This window comes from Alternaria conjuncta (genome assembly GCF_024043145.1).
Source record: "Alternaria conjuncta strain BMP 0040 chromosome Unknown scaffold_4, whole genome shotgun sequence".
Lineage (NCBI taxonomy): Eukaryota > Fungi > Ascomycota > Dothideomycetes > Pleosporales > Pleosporaceae > Alternaria > Alternaria conjuncta.
The window spans coordinates 2,231,718-2,251,840 of NW_026250093.1; the positions used below are offsets into that span (position 1 = coordinate 2,231,718).

At 52.5% G+C, this 20,123-nt stretch overlaps 3 protein-coding genes and 1 non-coding gene across 4 annotated transcripts; 1 reads left to right on the top strand and 3 right to left on the bottom strand.

Moving 5' to 3' along the window:
- Positions 1-1,398: 1,398 nt before the first annotated feature.
- J4E85_003616 lies at positions 1,399-1,480 on the bottom strand. Its single transcript has one exon. It is a non-coding gene; the product is annotated as a tRNA-Arg (tRNA).
- Positions 1,481-4,730: 3,250 nt separating this feature from the next.
- On the bottom strand, positions 4,731-12,342 carry J4E85_003617 (uncharacterized protein; the record flags this gene model as incomplete). The annotated part of the gene is made up of 5 exons (XM_051467883.1): positions 4,731-6,250; positions 6,433-7,066; positions 7,114-7,504; positions 7,552-12,073; positions 12,120-12,342. 5 exons carry the CDS (start codon positions 12,340-12,342, stop codon positions 4,731-4,733), a joined length of 7,290 nt encoding a protein of 2,429 aa, XP_051329042.1.
- A 165-nt stretch (positions 12,343-12,507) lies between these two features.
- On the bottom strand, positions 12,508-14,295 carry J4E85_003618 (uncharacterized protein; the record flags this gene model as incomplete). The annotated part of the gene is made up of 2 exons (XM_051467884.1): positions 12,508-13,994; positions 14,265-14,295. 2 exons carry the CDS (start codon positions 14,293-14,295, stop codon positions 12,508-12,510), a joined length of 1,518 nt encoding a protein of 505 aa, XP_051329043.1.
- A 297-nt stretch (positions 14,296-14,592) lies between these two features.
- On the top strand, positions 14,593-19,698 carry J4E85_003619 (uncharacterized protein; the record flags this gene model as incomplete). The annotated part of the gene is made up of 3 exons (XM_051467885.1): positions 14,593-14,776; positions 14,825-19,593; positions 19,648-19,698. 3 exons carry the CDS (start codon positions 14,593-14,595, stop codon positions 19,696-19,698), a joined length of 5,004 nt encoding a protein of 1,667 aa, XP_051329044.1.
- Positions 19,699-20,123: the final 425 nt, after the last annotated feature.

A 20,123-nucleotide genomic window follows, 5' to 3' on the forward strand; every position in this document is an offset into this window, starting at 1 on the left:
GTCAAGCGCTGACCGCAAGAATTTCTCTCCTTTTCTTTTTGAAGTCAATGAGTCTGTGTGCGTTGTTAGTGTCGCGTAGCATAGCGTTATATCCGCATCGCATGGCATCGTATTTTGTCGTATCGCGTGTTCGCGATCTAGATTGCATGACTTCACAGTCACGTTAGTTCGACATGTTTACGGCATTCGCTCCGAGGCACATACATATATATATCAACACAATAAGTACATATCTAAACAATTCAAAATATCAAACAATAGACATCCGACTGGTGCAGGTGATGCGATGCATGTGAGGTATACTGAGTGCGCGATTCCAGTATCTTCGCTTTTAGGCGGACGACATGACGGGAGTGATGCGTATGTTCCAGCTGGATACATGACATGGGAATTGGTATCGCAAGCACTGAAGTGCATGTGTGATAGAAGACGGAAGATACGTCTGTTATTGTGGGTGGATGATCATACCTAGGTGTGAGATGATGAAGTGAACTGCTCGTGTGCTGGTAGGGCGCATTGATCTTGTCAATTCCCCTCTCGTAGGATAGCGGCCGATTCTATATGGGCTGATCCTAGGTCTGCAGTTGACAAAGTCGTCAACGCGAAGCGCCCTCTAGCTATGCGGTGTCCGAGAGCGATTGGTTGTTTCTGCGTAAATCTGGGTCAAAATGAAAAGTAGTGTGCACATCGCAGGCTGGTATGTACGCAGATGAAAAGTCGTGATACGGCATTGTAGTGCATAGAGATGGGTATCCTTAGGGCTGAACAAGAGGTCATGTCGTACAAATTCGAGTGCAGAAGGGCGCATGTAGCAGTATAAATATACTTCTTACTTAGGTTTATTTTTGCCAACTTTGCGTCATTTGCCTGCCTTTACTATATCTAAGCATATTACTCGTCATGCCACTTGCTGCTCATGAGTTATCGTCTATCAGTGCGAGTTCAGATGTAGGGGTTCGCTTCGATCCGTTCTCAACAATTGTTTGGCTTCCTGTTTGATGAAACCAGACTCTGTTGCGAGAGTGGGTAAAAATGTAACACCTTTAGTCTGGCAACCGACGAGAAATGCCGAAAGCTAGAAATAGCACGGCGGTCTTTATTCTTGTTCAAAAGACAATCTTTATCTCTGTCTGCGTGAAGTGTACATTCTGGAGGTTCCTAGCATGAAAGTTATGGGTTTACATAACAAACCTTCTTAAGGTTTTCTGTAAGTATAGCCAAACAGGAATAACACCGATACGTATCGACACTTCTACTGTATCGCTATGTCTTTTGTAGAAGCGTGAGGCATGTTACAAGTGCAAAAAATCCGGCATGGAGGAAATTATGATCAAAATGATGCCACACATCTCCAACTTGTGCCAGCAAGCAAAAAGAGAGCTGTTAAGCCGTGTTGTATGACCTAACCAGGGGTCGAACCTGGAATCTCTTGATGTCGGAGTAATCGTAGTCAAGCGCCTTGCCATTGGGCCATTAGGCCAGTTATACTGGTTGTTGATGGAAGAAGTTGAACTTTGTCCGTCAATATCCTTAAACACAAAAGCACACAGCCCGCATAGCATGCTAGAAAGCTCGATCGTAGCTTACTGCGTTTGATGGTACCGGGAGGTTGCTGGCTAGTAGCATGCCAAAAAAATCTTTGTGCTGTGGGGCTGCGGGATCCGCGGGTGAGGGGCACAGCAGATTTTCGGAAGCGAAGCACGACAACGCCGTACGCGTGCATGACTGTAATCAACGGCAAGATCTCAAGGTTACTACCCCGGGTAATCTTCGTTCTGTCCGCTCTGTTTGGCTGCGTTCACAAGCGACACTTGGGCCGAACAGTAGTACCTGATCCCATCACATAGGTCTCATTGACGATGCCGGCAATCGACGACTGAACAACATGATAGAAAGTCAAGTCACATATCTAAGTAGCAAATGCATTGTTCGCGATACCTCGCTACCAGCATAGTGTTGTTGGAGCTCGATCTGCCCGTGCCAGGCGCAAACGCAGTCACAGCGACGTTTCGCGATGGCTTCTAGCCGCAATCGACACCTGTTTCCAACCCTGCCTGGAAGAGGAGGACTGGCTGACGCTAACGCAGAGTCAAAGCAAAGCATCGCTGTGGCTTCGATGGCACTTGTAAACTTGCCTCTCTTGGACCCGGCGTCTACGGTAAACCAGCCAACCAGACTGGCAAATTCTTCAAAGCGAAGATTCGCTGCGGCGTTCGACGGTAAGTGTAAACCTGCCCGTCTCGGACTGACGATAGGATTCATGGGCCCATCTAGCCAGTGGGTCAGTGCTCTCTGTGAAAGCAAAGTATCGCTGTGCCTTCGACGGCTGTCTCAAACTTGCCCGTCTCGGACATGATGCTGTGGTAGGCACGGCACCGATGGCACACCACCTAGCAACATGTCCAGAAGGGGCAACTTCGTGTTTCCTGTCGAACGTCGCTGTTCTGTCAAAGCGAAGAATCGCTTTGACAGTACGGCCTTCGATGGCATACGCAAACTTGCCTCTCTCGGACGTCACGCTTGTGGCAGGCCAATCAGATAGGTTATCCTGTGAAAGCAAAAAATCGCTGAAGCTGCTGCAGCATTCGACGGTGAGTATCCAACCTGCCTGTCTCGGACTTGAGGCTTGTGGTAGGCCAATCAAATCGAATGGCGTCTGAAAGCAATCTTTCGCGAACGCAGGCTTGGCCGTAATCTACAGCTGTTGCAAACATGCCTGAAGTGGAAGGATGGGTGGATAGACCTTGTCATTGACTTTCAGCGATTGGTGCTTCTGTTCGGAGGGCAGCTGCCACTCTGGAATGCCCATGGATCAGTGTGTTCCCCCTCAGTTGCAATCGGCCACACCCTCGAAACTGTGCTGGAGACGATTCAAATGCAGCTTCCTCAAGAATGTATACCCAAACCATGAGAAGATGTTGAGTAGTATTTTCCATTATCACGCTTTTTAAAACTGAACAGCATGAGGAGGATCAGGAAGAATCGCCCACAACCCAGCCCACCTGTGAACAAAGTGCGAAATCCCGAGGTCAGCGGCAATCAACAGCAAACCCAAAGTTCCTGTAGCAAGCAATGACGACCTAATGTTAGTGAACAACGCCGCAATCCACGCTCCTCCTGCAAGTTGCCTGGACGGGGATCTGCCAGCTATCTCACCAATTGAGGGGCTCAATGTCCAAGGCGGCATTCAACTGCGCAATGTGAACAAGCTGTGTGCCATAATCTACACATCTTCAAATCTTGCCTTGACAGGAACGCTACGTGCTTCTGTTCGCAAAAGCGACATTCTTTGTGGGCAATGGACTCATCGCACAACTTCGCTGTCGGTGCCATCTTGGATCGTGAGCAACTTGCGATCCTTGTGTAACCACGGACATTCAGAACCTCAAAGAACTATCGTGAACAGTTTCGCCGCCATCGACACCTTCTCAAAACTTACTTGAACGAGACGTCTCACGTGCAGTGTCCTGAAGTCCTCTGTGCATGACGCACGAAAAGCGCTCTTTACCCGACCGATCCTAGCCTCAGACTATCCGCAGATCACTAACCCACTGCAATCTAGCAGCAAATGTAGCCAATCAGCATGACTGCAATAACTTTTCGAACGTCGATATGGCCTCCCACCGCGATCAACACCTGAAGCAAAGTTACCTAGTTGGGAGTCATTACGTCTACGACTGGGTCTAGTTGCAGGGGGTCTGACTGTTCATCCCTGCAGACAGCGAAGTGTCGCTGTGAGATGGCCTTGGCTGCGATCGATACCTTTCTTTCTAACTGCTTGTTTGAGAAGCGTCGCTGGGCGAGCTGTATGATGTGGGCGTAGTTGTGTGAACCGGAATGTGAGAACGGTTGCTGATATTCTTTGCGCGTAGAGCGCTGCGGAGATGCGATCTGCTAGGCTCGCGCAATGTGTGCCCGCAAATCGCAGCATCGAAATGTGTAGCATGCTTCCATACTGTACGTAGCAAATGCTTTGTGGTCATCGATCATAGGCAGGCAAGACGCCGTCCGCGGGCCAGTTGACGCAGCCGGGGCAATCGGGGTATGCCTCCGCAATCTACGCCCTCTCGAAATGTGCCTGTTTGGGAGGCTCAGCCTCGTTGCAACCTTTGCTCTAGATCTCTCTTTTGCAGTATACGGCACACGTTGATAGCTCAAAAGTAATGGAGAATACCATTTTCTTGACTACATGACACTGCAGCTGTTTACACACATTCGTGTTGCGGCATTTTAGTTTGCGTGTGGGCGCAAGACTTAGGGCAATTTTCTACGTCAAAAGCACAATCCAAAAAGCTAGAAAATTAGCTCGCCGGCATCAACGCATTCCAGTGTCGTCTACATGCAGGGAAAATGTCAAATCATCGATTCTCTACATTGTCACAAACTTGAAAGTCATGCGCGACGAAGTGACTTGGGGTGAATGTGGGTTTGGTGTCTTGGGGAATGGAGACGCGACGAGACGTCAGCAACGACGCGCCCATCTGCGCTGCTGCAGGCTACACAGTGGTCACATTTCAGAACCAAGTAAACCTAGAGATAAGCTGAACACCCTGGAGCCTACATCAACGTCAGGTCACCTCCTTTGTTTGTGTTCATATCAATGTAGTCTGCACGCCTGTTTAGGTTTTCTCTCGTATGATGCGGAACTGTCACGAAGATTCATGCATGCCGACTACATCACCCTGGCATTATTACTACACTGCTGCACAGAACCCATGTGGTCGCCTCGCCTATGCGTAGCTCGCCCACCCCATATACAGCACCGCCAAATTCCGTTCATCGGTAGCTTGTTGTATGAGCTCATTCACCGTGGCCTTGGTACTGAGCGTTTTACTCAGTTTCTTCTCCACCACGCTGAGCGCTCGCCCCGCTTCACCAGCCTGTTCCTCCTTCTCCCTCTTTTTGTTATCTTCCTGCGCGACCGCTGCTGCCTCTTCGGCCGCCGATTGACCCGATGGCGCGGGTGTACCTCCCGGCGCAACGGTAGTCGAGCGCGCAGTACCGTTTGCGCCCGTTTCTTGGTTGGCTTCCTGCATGCGCTTTGCTTTCGTGGGTGTGACGCTCCAGTTGACGAGAGGATCATATCGCAGGACATTGAGGAGTGTCATGATAGACTCCCGCTCCTCGCGCAACGTGTCCATGGTAAACTCGCAGCAGCGGCGGAAGACTCCCTCCGTCTTCGTGTATCCCATGCCGTCTACCAGATCGCGCGTCAGTCGGAAGGGCACGACTTCTGGTACTGGCAGTACGCGACCAGCTTCGAAACTCACACCAAGATCGATATGTACTACCTCACCAGACTTCTCATCGAGGAGGATGTTGTGACAATGCCGATCGCCGAGACCGAGGACGTGTCCAAGGATGGAGATAGCGGCTGTTGAGCGCGTGTATGCCAGGCGACGTTCAAACCACTCGTCTGGGTCTTCGAAGCGCTCCAGTAGGAAGTAGCGCATCACGGGGTGGAAGTTGTCCGCAATCTTTTGCCACACCTTGACGCGCGTGGTGAGGGAGTCCTGCTGGCATGCACCGATCTCTTTGCGACATTTCTCGGGCTTGTAGTCGCTTGGGTAGTATTTCTCGTGAGCTGGCATAACCCAGAGATGTAGAGGAATGGTATTCTGCACGAACTCCATGAGGCCAGAACGTGTTGAGAGTGGCAGGACTTTGTATGTGCGGATGCCCAGATTGCGAATACGCGTTGCGGTGTGGTTCTTCAGTAGTCGCGATACTTGATCGAAGACTTGCTCCATGATTGCGTCCTGGCGTAGGTCGTCGTTCCCGGATTTGAACAGTTGCTTGTACGGTTTGCCATCGGTGCCCTTAGCAGTGATGACCTTTGGCGCACTGAGTCCGTTCGCAATCGTCATGGTCGACTTGAAGCCTGCGATCTTCGGCAAATCACTGTAGTTCATGTTCGGCCGAACTTCAATCTGAAGAGTAGCCGGGGGTACGTTGAGCTTCGGCACCCTGTTCACCAAATCTCGTGACTCCTTGTACCTATCAAGGGGTAACTCACGACCTTGCTGAGTACTCTCCTTCTCGCCCTTGAACATGGCAAGATGATGATAGACCTCGTTCGACTGGAAGATCGAGCTCCAGTACGATCGACCCCTCTTGTCAGTGCTGAGCGCCGTCGCAAGGCCGCCCGCAGCTTTCTGGCGGGACTTCGCAGATTCATCCTTGGCTCGAACGACATCTTCCCTAGAGGTGGCGGCGACCTTCATCTGAATCGCGAAGATCTGATGCATTCCTGGTGTACGAAGTCAGCGACACATCTCACATTAGTCCGTGACACTTTATACTAGGGAAAAACTGAACAGCCTGGAGCAGACGTTGACGTTGAGCCCCCTACTTTGCATGGTTTCATCTCGATGTAGGCTCCAGGGTGTGCGGGTTTCCCCTTGGATGAGGTGGTACTGGGAATTGACTTACCATGATATGGGTGGTCAACGCATATGCGGAAGACCAGCTCCATCAACAGGTGTTGAAAGTCGTTCTCTTCGGCTTGTAGTCGTGAGGATAGCTGGTTCATCAGCAAGGCAAACTTCCCGCTCGGTACATCCTTCAGATATGCCTTGACAGCTTGATTTGCCAGAGGCGTATCGGAATATTCCAGCCACAAGGAAAACACACGAAGCGCGTCGTGATTGTATTCGTCGCTGGCCAGAAGAGACAAGAGATAGTTTTCGAGACACTGGCGAAGGAATTGCTCGCGGCCCTTGCGCATCCTCTCATATTCCGCATTGTCGAGGTCGTACCAAGTCTTCGCACGACGAGCGTTTCGGTGGTACGTCTCGCGCATCCCTTTACTCTTGTCGGTCTTCGAGAGCTTCGCGAAGTCATGGTACTCTTGCAACTTTCGATCCATCACAGTCTTGATACGATTCATGTCTTCCGCTGCTTCAGGACTTTGAAGTTGCTTGTCGCAGAAGAGGGCAAACTCGTGGAAGACTTGGCCTGGGCCCAAGCCCTCTTTCTGGCCTTTGAGCTCACGGATGGCAGGTTCTAGGTACTCTTTCATGATTGCATCTGGCTTGGCAAGGCGAGCTTCAGCGAGATGATGTCCCTGGTATTGTTAGTCGAGCGATGTATGCAGCCATTCGGTATCCTTACCAGTCGAGCAAGCAACACTGGCAAACTGAGATCAACGTTCTGCGAGTCGAAATCGGCGTTGTCGATTAGATGCTGACGCATTCTTATCGAGATCTCGGTTTCACCCTGTTCCCACAGCACATTCGCTACCTCATGTTGGGCTGTAGCTTCAATGTCAAGACCTATAGCCTTGCACTCCGGTACGATGTCGGAAAGGTAGGTCACACTTGCGAGCGACTCTTGCAGTGCTCCATGCTTCCTGCAGAGACTAGACGATGAAACTAGAGCCTCGACCTCCATGCCTCGCACGGTCGCAGTCCGGGTGTGTAGCGAGTCGACGAGAGCGGCATTTGTACCGAGCACGTTGAAAAGCGTCTCACGACATGATAGTAGCTGGCGCACGTCATTGAATCTAGTGATGGTAAGTATACGGTCTTGGAAAGGTTGAGCAATACTTACTCGCCAGCCCGCATCCACTTCTCTCGAGCCTTCATGCGATCCCAAATATCTAGCAAATGCTCCGAACGTTCAGCTGTGATCACTTCGTCTGCCTCTGTGAGCGCCCCTAGCGTGCGCAGGCGAGTCTTCGTTGATATGGATGAGGTGTCTTTTCCGCAGAGGAAGTTCATCGTCACCTGTAGTTGGCGGTCGAAGTTCTCCTGAGCCTCTGTAGTGCTCTTCGCAAAATGCAGCCCTTGGAAGGCTTTGAACAAAGTGCTTGCCTCTGTATGATTTACTTCCGGCGCTTTGATATCCCACTGGCCCAGTTTGCGCGCAGTATGCAGCGTACTCTCAACGACGTCGTCTCCGGCATCGCGGAACTGGTCGTTGGAGAGTAAGGAGTGCGTAAGGCTGTTCATATTCAACATGATGAGAGATTTGAGCGTTCCTCGGGAGTCTACCGCCTCAAACTCGTTGCGCCGGCGCATTTGACTGTCTAGACGAGCGCCACGAAAGAGCAGGCTCTTTACCCCGTCACCCTCGTAGTCGAGACGGTCTAGCACTGACAACAAACTGGAACCTCGATCAACACCGTAGAACGAATCAGGCTCGTCGAGGTTCTTGTAGATAGAAAGCTGGAGCTGTAGCGGCACTTTTGGAGGGTCGACCCTAACAGACGATCTCCTTGTGCTGTTCTTGATGATTGGCTGGCCAGAAGATGTCTCCGCAAACAAGAGCGCACTCCTGAACATGCCACAGTCGTTCGCGGCTTGTGAAGCCTCTAGATAGTCGACGTCTAACCATTTGTCTCGCTCCACTCTGGTAACCTCCTTAGGGACTGGTTGGCTCCGGAGGTAGAGGATGGATTGGATAAGGATGCGGACGTGCGGTATGGTATCTGGGCTGCAATCGCGGAACCAAGTAGCCATAGCTTTCGATACGATGTCATGAACATTGCGCTCCGCTTCATATTCGTCAAGTAGCACGAGATGAAGTATGTAGGGCAGGAGCTTCTCCGCCATGTGGTTGATACCGCGGAGCAAGTCTGGAAGAGCCCCCAAAATGGGGTCGTCGATTGCAACTTTGCACAGTGCCATTGTCAGGTTTCTAATCCAGTCAGATACCGGTTTGACCGGTGTAGGTGAGACGGCTTCGCGAAGACCATCCGTCAGAGGATGCGAGGTAGTATCTGGCTCCGGGGGCTTGTACAAAAGGGCTTTACCGATGGCCTCCGGAATGACTCGATGCATCTCGCTCATGTACTGCGAATCAGGCACCAAGCGAGAAATCAGGCGTCGTACAGCATCCTCTGCAAGGCTGACCTCATTTCGTTCGTCGCTGTAGAATAGATCGATAACCTCATTAACAATAGCTTCTCGTGATGACTTCCCAGGAACCGATTTGGAAGTCTGCACTGACGATGCCCATGGCCGAGCCTGCGCAGAGCTCTGCTTCACTTCCCCGTAGGCGCTATATGCTCGTCCTAGGACCCGTGCGGTCCATAACAAATAACCGTCGCCGACCTTACTTCTGCGACACGACTCCCAGACAAGGGGTGCATATTCTGCAGCATCGTAATCCAAGCCGAGGACGTCATCTCGGGCGTTTGGAGCTGGTTCAAAGTTCTGGCAAAGCAAGTCCAATGCGACATCGCGTGATGTTTTGTTCAATAACTTGCGTCCTGACTTCGCGTCGTCCAATATCTCAAGAAGAAGCTTGCTCTCTTCACTACCTCGCAATGAGTTGCCTTCGGCATTGACTTGAGCAGCGGTCGCGGTGATGATCTTGAACGCTTTGATGGCGGAAGAGCGCTCTACACCATTAATTGCCTGCGCGTGAGCCTTGAGATACTCAGTAAGCCAAGCATGGAATCTGTTGGCTGCATTCATAGTCGCGAGATGTTGGGATTGTTGGGTAGTGCTGTCCTGAGAGGAGCCTAGGAATACTCGAAGAGAGATGAGAATCGAAAGGCCGATACCTGTAACGAAGCTGAGCTGTTGACGGAGATACTGAGCGCCGTGTTCGAAAAGATACTGCATGATACCAACTGTATCTTCAGCACATTGCATGTCGGTGAGGAAAGGGCGCAAAGACTGCAGCGTCATTTGCAGTGGGTACCCTTCATGTGCTACAGGTCCAGCCAGCGCAACTATGACTCGAATCTTCCTGATCATCGAACGGGCATACAGCGAGCCGAGAGCATGATGGATGCGATCGAGCAGGGAGCGCATCACATATGTATATGTGCTCGGTGACCAGAAGCCAGCCGGTCTGTCGCCCGTCCGTCTACACAAGCGTTCCAGCTGATCAGGCAGATAGAAGGCGGAGAACGAAGGCTCAATACCTATGTTGAGGCCTTGTGCAGATTGGCCAATTTCGGCAATTTCGGCTAGAACTGCAGCGGCGGGATTGAAGGCTGGTTTCTTCTCTAGCGACTTGGGTAAACGTTCCTCGTGATCGATGGTTTGGAACATGTGGCCCAACACCTGGGGGAAATGTTTCTGCACCAGGCCATAGTATTTGTCGCTACCAACCATGTCTTTCAGCAAGTTGCCGAAGCTGGAGTCGGCTTTGTTACGGGCGGAGCCCCTGCAAGTGTCCCATGCTATTGTATATGCGGCTGCTTTGCCGATATTTCTCGACAGCATCTCCTGTGCTGACATGTCTAAATGGTCAGCCAGAAACTCCACCTCATCCTTGCGCCCGAACATTATAGCTTGGCCCACCACTTCGGCTTCGATGTCACGAAGAAGGTCGGAAAGCGACGCGTAACCGAAGATAGTAAAAGGAATACGGCCGACCTTTTGGCCTCGGTCGAGCCAGGTGAATATGACTTGTGGTGCAAAAAGCCGGAATAGGCTTTGTGAATCACCGAGACCTCTTGATTGCGCCACGTTCAGGATGCATCGTTCGGCGTGGTAGGTAGCGCCTGCGATAGTCCCTGCCGTAGCGAAGATTCGATAGACGCTGTGACGCAGCAGCGTATGCCACTTGGATGCCAGTCGCGACAGGACGAGCAACCGAACCGCTATGCCCTCAAGACCTTCGTCATCTCCAGGCAAGCTGCTATCGACATCCTGCAAAATCTTGTCGTGTTCGGAGAGAACGAAATCTTCGAACATTCTTGGCAAGTGCTCCGCGATGTGATATTTGACAGTCATTTCGCCTGTTGACAGCAGCTCGAAAAGGCTAGTCCGTACTGATGGGACCTTGCGATTTTGCGCAAAATCGGGATGATGCTTCAGTAAGCCATGTAGAAAGACTGCTATCGTTGTCTGCAAGTTTGCTGAACGCCGGACTCCTCCTTTCGATTTCTCCATCTCTTTGACGTAATAGACATACAGGGCCTCTACGTTGTCGTAAAGATCTTGAGCCTCGCGATCGGTTGCATCAGGTAGCCAAACGAGTGTGGTTCCAATCAGAACCTCGACAAGCATACCGTTGGCGACTTCGGAGGTGTTGTATTCACGAGCACGAGGATCGATAAGAGCTTCGCTGAACCGTTCGAGGAGATTGAGGCAGTCGTTCCTGGATATCTGCAGGTTGCTGTTCCATACCGAACGGAGGAATTGACGCGAACGAATAAGGTCATTCTCCGAGAGAGACACGAGGAAATCGACGAAATCCGGGGGTACTGCTCCAGTTTCCAACTCAGTGCGTTTGGCCAGAGACGAAATAAACTGCAAGTGTGCTAGACAACATGCACGCAGAGCAGATAGGTCGGTTTCTGCTTGCACATCATGTCGAGGTACGTCGTTATCGGGAACTGTGGCTCCAGCAGTCATCTGTGAGTCAGGCTCGTCGTCCACATCCATGAAGTCATCCTCATCCGCGTAGAACGATTGTTTGACCTCTTTGCGTTGCTGGAGAGCCCGGGGTAAGTGCTCAGCCAGCTGGTCCATACCTATCAATTCGTATACGCCAGAGCTCACTCGCTTTGAAGAGCTGATGTCAGGAAGACCTTTTGCACAGGTCTCGAGGACTGCATCGACTTTGTATTGTTCCATCTGAGGCTTAGCCAGTGTAGTGGCAAAAGACTCGATCAGGGCAGCTGCGGACGATCGGAGAGTACGCACACGGCGGTCGTCAGGGTCGCTCAGAGCTGCAACAGCTGGCGCGACGATGCACAGATTTGTGACGATGCGCATCATATCTGAGGTGATGCCTTGTATGTTTGACGAAGCCATATCCTTCCAACGGTGCTGGGCTCGTTCGAGCTCGGATACGCAGAAATCAAGGATCCTGCTTCCAAGTTGCGTGGAGGAGAGTTCGCCTGTGGGCTCATCGGAGGAGAGACGCGGTCCTTGTTCGATCTTGGCTACAAAATCCTTTACAGGTCGGAGAAGCAGGAGATAATGTGCGAGGTCTTTGTAACGCGCCATTTGCGTTCGGGCTTGCCCAATAGGTCCAAGTACAAGATAAGAGGCCGGCTCCGGCGGGCTGTAGGGTGCGTCCAGGCACGTGTAGAGTACGCGCAGTACATCACGAGCGTTGCAGTGGTGAGCATTCAGCGCCGAGTATGTCCGTTCAGACCATAGACCTGTATGATGTCAATTCAGCTTCAGGAAAAGCTTGATAGCGCTTACTGGGAGTCCATTTAGTGAGGAGCCAGTTAAGGATCCGCTCAGCTGTCGAACTGAAATGTGTCGGGTTTTCTTTGATTCGCTCCTGAAGAATGGTGGTGAGTAGTGATGAGCTGCTCTCCGTGAGTAAAGCCGGTCCGCTTAGTTCTATCGACAACAGCAGAGACTGGACAGTCTCAGACACTGCTGAGAAGGGAACGATGTTCAGTCGTAGGAGGACGTCCATGAGATGACATGCCGCGCGGGATATGGATACGGAAGTGACTGCGCGAGACGCGCTTTGCCATGCAGAGATCCAATAGGGAAGAAGGGTTGAGTGGGATGCTGTTTGTTGAAGCGCGGCTCTGCGCAAACGTCAGCTACGTCCGCTGTGTATAATGTCATGATATGCCTACCCTGCCAAACCTATCATTGCCCACACTGAATGTACTGGGTTCTCATCTGAGATGCACGAAGTGAGCTTCTCCAACAGCGATTGAAGTTCCTCTTCGTCAAATGGTCCTTCCTGAATCATGAACGAAACGACCTGTAGAGCTGCTCGCTTGGCATTCGATCTGGGCTCAGACACATGACGAAGGTATTCAGGGAATAATTGAGTAATGCGAACACGTTTGCTAAAGCTCTCTTCGCTGTCGCTACGGTCATGGGCGATGGACATCCTTCGCTCATCAAGCATAAATGAAAACCGCGCAATGGTGGATACTGTAGACCACAACCCTTCATATCGCTGATGTTCAGTCTCCATGGAGAATGCGCATGTGTTCAGGGGATGAGTCTCATTGCGAGCAGGCCCCAAGTGTCGAAAACAGAGATGATCCTCTTCAAGATATTGGTGCGCGGTAGTTTCTTGCCTGCGTCGGTAGTCGCCATACATGGTCTCAACGAGGCCTTCCAGGTCAGAGCTAGTGGTTTCGTCATCTGGGTCAGTGAGAAGGCTCGCAATGTGTGCCTCAGTGTATATCAGACTGATCATAATCTCATCTCGTAGGATAGCCTCGGACCACATAAGCTTGAGGAGCGGGAGCAATGTTTGCACCGTACGCTTGGTCAACTCGACAGATTGCAACGTGATGCGTGCGAGGACCGCGTTGACAGCGGCCAGGGCAGCCACGCCCGTACTTCCACGGGTAGTCCTCTGTTGCAAGAACTTTAGTAAGACAGCCAGAACGGCGTCAGCCTTGTCTAGCAATGGCGCATTGGAAGCCTTGACGAGATGATGCAGGCAATGGACAAAGTCTTCTGTTGCGCGAACGTGCTCTGGAGGGGTTGACTTGGTCTTGGTCACTGGCAAGCGTGGAGAGGCTCTAGAGGACGTGAAGTCGGCTTCAAGGGGAGTGCGGGCGCGGCTGGAAACATTAGTGCTCCAGCTGTTCTGTGGCTCACCTTCGGCGGGCGACTCTTGGAAGAAGCCGGCCAGAGTTTCGATGCAGAAATCGACGGCAGCATCCCAGCACTCCTTTGACAGGCGCTCAACGTGGGGCTGGTACTCTAAGAGGGATCGCAGCGTTTTTGGGAGGGCTTCCAGAAGCGGCTCAACGAGACCAGTCGTCGCGGGAAGCACCTCAATTATCGTGTCTATTATCATCTCGACCGTAGAGCTCTTGATGGTCCGCACGCCCGAGGCAATGACGTGACGCAGGGCCGATGCCGAGAGGGGAAGGAGGGCCGCAGTAGAACCAGCCTTCGTCGCCTTGGTCTTACCGTGGAAGAAGGCGGTGCGCCCATCGTGTAGGCACTGGAAAAGCGTCTCGCATAGCGCCAGGTATGATTTGTTCCCAAGAGCCTCCAGACTAGGCTTCCCGCGATTGTGCTTGAGGATGTGGATGAGGTCTTTGAGACCGCTCGTTCGGTCGACTACCCGTGAGGACTCGATCAGGACTGTCAAGCGTTAGTATAAGGCCTATGCGAAGTTCGTTTGTATAAACTGTGACAAAAAGCCGAACACTCTGGAGCCTACGTCAACATGAGAACATGCAAAGTAGGTGACCTAACGTCGATGTAGGCTCCAGGGTGTTCGATTTTTCCCCAGGTTGGCTTGCGAGTGCGCTGCAGTCTGGAGGTGCTCAGTAGGTTCTGAGTTAGCAGATGTGAACGCAACAGGTCGCGACTACCTCCCGCCTTCATCGTGTGGTTCCTCCAAGGACTTACGCTTTGCATCCTGGATATTGGTCGCCCCCATGGCCAAATACTTATACGCGTAACATGTCGCGGCAACTACGCGACGAATATGGAGGCTGAACGCTTTTACATGGAGTAGGTGCAGGTCCTACGGTTGCGGAGTTATGGCGGAGGTGAGTCGTGACGGGAAAGCGCGTCGCAGGGTTTACGTCCGTGCGCCTTCGCGTTCTGCGAAAGTCAAGCAAGCAAGCTCTCGCTCCATTGTTGAGAAAACAACACCCAAACACACGGAACACGTCCGCCCACCCGCCGCCACTCCCCCGGCGCATAATGCGCACGACGACCTCACGAATCTCCTATGGCTGAAGAAGACAGCCTCGCCGCCCTCCAGGGCCTACACCGCGACTTGTGCGCGCACATCGACCTGCAGCTGCCAGTCCTGGAGCGACTGCTGCTGAACCTAGAGGCGCATCTGGAAGAGCTGAAGACGCTATTGGACAAGAAGCCGAAGAATGATGCGAGCAGGCAGGCGCTAAGCTCTGGTATTACATAAACAGAAGTGTAGACAAGGAAGGTGCTAACAGCGCCAGGCAAGATCAGGATTGACGACAACGAGTATGAGGTCAACGACGACTTTAAGCAGAAGGCCCTCGAACTCGCCGACGCCCTCAATCTCGACGAGCTCGACGCCGCTGCCCTCTTCTTGGGCGCCGAGAGCGAGGCCCAAGAGCTCGACCGACCCCAGCTCCAGACCGCCGTGATCCGCTTCCACCGACGCCGCGAATATGTTCTGCTCTGCGTGCGCATTCTGATGAAGACTGCGCTGGACAATGGCGACTCGGAAGTGGAAGGCCTGCCTGTCCTGCAGGAGGCTGCCCAGATGATAGTCGGAGTACATGGCACAACCAATCTGTCCAACGCATACGGCTTCTGGACCAAGTGCTTGACCAGCATGGAGGCGGTGGAGAGGTGGCTGCAGTCCGTCGCTGAGCGCGTCCAGAGCACCCAGGTCGTTGGACAAGTGCCCCTCCCTGGCTTCGTCGAGATTATGGATTACCAGCGCCAGAGTCTCACACGACAGCACGAGAACCTAGCCGCGATATGCACGCACATGATCAAGCCCGGATACGTCAACCTCGACAACTACACGGCTTTACTCACCCGCGCCAAGTCCCTCGACCGACACGACCTCATTACCATCCACTACGTTCCGATACTCCTGCGCCTCACATCTTGGGTCGCATCCGAGGGCAACAACGTCATGCTGAGGGAAGCCCGCGCTCTTCACGACTCGCTCATGGCCGGAAGGGAAAACGACAACTGGGCGCTGAGGAATCTGCATTCGGCGACATTGACGTGGTGGTTGGCGGAGTACAGTGGGCGGTACATGGACCCCAACACGCAAGACGCTGCTTTGCAGGGTATCAACTTTGAGGAGGAGGCCAACACCCGATCTGAAATCTTCCTGAAAGCACTCGGCGACGGCGCATTCCATTTCATGCTATCGGTCAGTCAGGATGTGCGTCCCACGCGCTGGTACGACCCTCAGAAGACCAGCATGTTATCTACGCTGTTGCAGGACACTGCGGTCCTGAGCAGAGATTCGCCACAGCCCGAGGACTTCTTCAAGGAGCTTCTCATGGAGCAACTACAAACCTTTGTCGACTCGTTCATTACTCACATGCCAGACACTCTACGTAAACTAAAAGCCGAAGAGGACGACCAGCGACGACAATTACAACTCCACTTCCAGCGCTCAACTGGAGAATATCCGCTCCACCTCGAACGATTCATGGTCATTGTCGCATACGCCTTTGATGGGTTCCCAGACGCAGCGGAAGACTTTTGGAGCGATAAAGAGAGCAACCTCTACGGATTTCTGCAGTGGGCAGCCAAGCGCCAACCCACTCCCCGGATAGCCATGTTCTGCGAGATGTTACGGGCCATTGGTTCTGGAGAGGCAAATGCCGAAGCGGCGCATCGCTTCCTGCTCGAAGAGGGAGCATCTGCTTCCGGGAAGATCCGACGAACCAGTTCGCTCAGCTACACGACCATCTTCAACGAGCTACGCGAGTTCGAGAACGACATTCACGAGCCGAAGAAGCCCATCCAAAGCGGCGTCTACGCTCAGACCATGAACCCAATCGACCAGATCGTGGAACCAGAGAGCGCAACTATGCTGGAAAGCTACTTGAGACTCATCGCACACATTTGCCGACAAAGTTCTTCTGCGCGGATGTGGATCCTGGATCTCAAAGAGTATTCCTTTGCTGGCATCTGCTTTGGTCTATGCACCGACAAAGTTGAGAGCGGGCTTCGAGCAGCCGCCTACGACGCTCTGTCGGCTCTACTTGTGGGCAAGGACTTCACTCGTGCAGATGCCATGTGGAGTCTCTTGGATGAGTGGACGGTCAATGGCTTCTATACTGGATCCAGACAAAACAACGCCTTGGGTGCTACACCCAGAGATGACTTGTGGCCAACGCTCGCCGACGGGTACGACGAGTCCATCGCCCTAGTTCGTTTCCTTCACTCGCTCGTAGAGCCATATCCGGAGAACGAAGGCTTGAACGACAGTCTACCATTCCCTGAAGGCCTGGGATCGTCGCGCAGGATGCCGGGTATTGAAAGCTACATTGACTTCGTCATGCAGCAGGTGTTTGCAGAACGTTCCCTGGACGTGCTTGATCCGCTACAACGTAGCGTCATGCAATGGACATGCTTGCGCTTCATGGTCACATGTCTTTCCACCTTCAATGAGAATCTCGTCGTGTTCGCGAACAAGTCTAGCATACCTGTTGATTCGGTCATTGACCCCACATCACTTGCTGTGTACGTTGCGCTTCACCCATTTGCACGCGTCATGGAGTGGCTCTTCAACGACAAGGTGTTGAAAGCTCTTTTTGTTGCATCGCACCACGACGTGACCGAGGTCGACGCTGCTCCATCCGACTCTCCATTGATCCAATCCCTGATGCTTAGCATCGAGGTGATGGATCTTGTGATGAAGCTCCAGGCGACATACCTGGATATCGTCAAGCCAGTTCTCAAGCAACAAACGTCGTTCCAGCATTCTCCCGTGTCGAACCTGTCGCTTGCATCTTTCGAGGATGCGATTTTGAACAACCTGCAGGTTATCGTAGACCTGGGACTCTATTGTGGTACCGGCCACGAAGCTTTGACAATTGCCTCTCTTCAATTGCTAGAGAAGATGGCGTCTTCGCGGAAACTTGCAGTCTCGCCTGCGGGCTTCGGACAACGATCAGGGCGAAGCAAGATTGTTGGCATACTAGAGAAAGACAATGAAGCCGAGCGCATCGGCCGGTCCCTCTCAGGCCTGATGCGTTTCAGCGCCGAAGAGCTCGAAGCTGGCGAGGATGCTTCAGGATATGTTGTCAAGCTGCGCGTTTTGGACTTCTTGAACAGCTGTCTAGCGGCCGTGTCCCTCCGGCCGACCATAGCGCATATCCTTCTCGGCTTCTCATGTGGACCCAACACTGTCCGCGTTGGAGAGAACAGCCTCTGGTCAAACGGACAAGCCTTGTTCCACAGCATACTCCTTCTTGGGGTTCAGTATCCTGACAATGACGGCGAACAGTTCATAGCTTGGCGGTCTGCTCTTAAGACCCGATGCTGGGATGTTTTGCAGAAGCTCTGGCGGTCACCGCTGACGAGCGCGCTTGTGATGGAAGAGCTCCGTGACAACGAGCTGCTTTTTGTGGAGGCCCCCCAACTAACTCCCATTACCCTTGATATACCCTGGGATGGAATGTCTCTTGCGCAAGGGCTCGAGGTCACGCCTAACGATTACTCTCCATTTTTCTCAGGACCACCAGCACTCGCCCTCCAGAGCTTCCTTCAAAGACGTGCTGCTTTCCTCGATTATGAGTCGAGAGAGCTGCGCTTGACAGTGAAAGAGAGCATGCCGACTATGAAGTCTAGGATCCAATCTCTCCTTCTCGGAACCACGATCCGGCCTGGCGAGGACGCAATGCCAAACCCGAACATCTTCGATCTATTCGACTTCATCGAGCTGACCTACCCTGAGCGCGCTCTGCCAGATCAACACAAGTTCTTCGAAGGTGTCAATCTGACCTCATGTCAGGAGGAAAAAGAGGGTAGCACTCTCTATTCTTTGCCACTCTTGGAACAAGTCATCCGTCTCAAGATGAAGTACTGGCGGAAAGAGGGCATACTGACTGATCAGGAGCAAGAAGAGCAACTTGTTGAGCAAGCCGAATTGCTCATGGCTATCTTCGTGGACTGGAACCGTCGCACGCAACTTCTCCGCTACCACAAGGACATTCTACAGTCGTGGGTTCAAGTCGTCATGGTCGCGGTACACAGCTGCGATTTCGAGAACGGCGCGCGCAGTTCGTTCATCATGCAGACGCTACAAGTCATCCTACCCAAGCTTGAGCAGTCATACTCCTCCGACATCTTCACGGCTCTCCAACTCGCCAGCCTAGCAGAGGCTCTCATTCAAGAGGTCGACTTTGAGTCAACCGCATTCGACAAGACAGGCGACTTCGCAAACGACCGCCTCTCTCAACTCTTCCGCGCGGCGCTCATCGGCATATACAGCCCCGTGTCCACCGCCGAACTACGGGAATACTGCTACCAGATCTGCTTCCGCTACATCCACGGCACCTTCAATAAAGCAACACCCAACTCGCTACTCGGCCGCCACACCCTCAGCGCCATCAAGAACTGCGGCACCAACATGCTCGAAGTGATCTGCGATGACGCCTACAGCGGCCAAGGTACCTGCAAAGTCTCCGCGCTCCTCCTCCTTAACGCCTTTGTCTCAGCAGCAACACGCCAATCCTCAAAATACATCCTCGACAGCTTCGTCTCCCTCAACTTCGTCGGCGTCCTCGTCGACAACATCAAGCACATACCCGAAGAACTCTCCGCCGCCGCCGCACCGCTCGTCCCCGTCCTCCTCTCCTACTACGATGCCAGTCTCGCTCTCCTTCTCCGCGTATGCCAGTCCCGCCTCGGTGCCGCACACGTCCTCAACGCCGGTCTCTTCCCTGCTATACGCGACTCGCAACTTTTTTCCGTAGACCCAGATATCGGTCTTGAGTTCGACGACCCGAATGCGCTGCGCAAGTACTACGAGCTCATGCTTGCTGTGTTGCGTGTTATCAACGCTGCGGTCATTGCGCGAGGACGGCAAAACGACCAAACGGTGTTCCAGGCGAGAGAATTCTTGAAGGATAACAGGCATAGTATGGTTAGCATTTTCAAGCGGAGTGTTAATGTGGGTGTGGGGATGGGCGAGGAGCTGCAGCAGGATATTGTGGATTTGGTGGATTGTTGGACGGTTTTGGTGGATGTTACGGGGTTTTTGCAGGTAAGACTTCTTGACACGAAAGGCGACGAGGATGTTGATGCTAACACTTTGCAGTATGAGGATCAGTCGAGTGCGAAGAAGGTTAGGGTGAATATGTTCTCTTGATGAACATCATGCTTGGATGGAGGAAGGTGGAGGGAGCGATCTCCTGTGCGCTTGCTGGAATTGTGAAAACATTTAGTAATAGAAGAATCATTTTGAACTCTTGCCGATTCGTCCCTGCCACGCTTGCTATTGTTGTGGGTGTGCACCACGATAATGAAGTAGTCATCGAAATAATGTTGAATGTGATGCATCTAGACACTGACTCGCGAGACCTGGTCAGAACTCGGGCTCAGATTGCACCTCACACAAGGGAAAAACTAAACAGGCCTAGAGTCTACATAGATATTAGGTTACCTGCTTTGCGTGTTTCTATGTTGATGTAGGCTGTAACAACAAAAGTGTAGGCTGCAGGTCTGTTTAGTTCTTCTCTAGGTTGACGTGACTGGACGTTAGTGTTGTGCGTTGCTTGGCATGCTATCCAGATC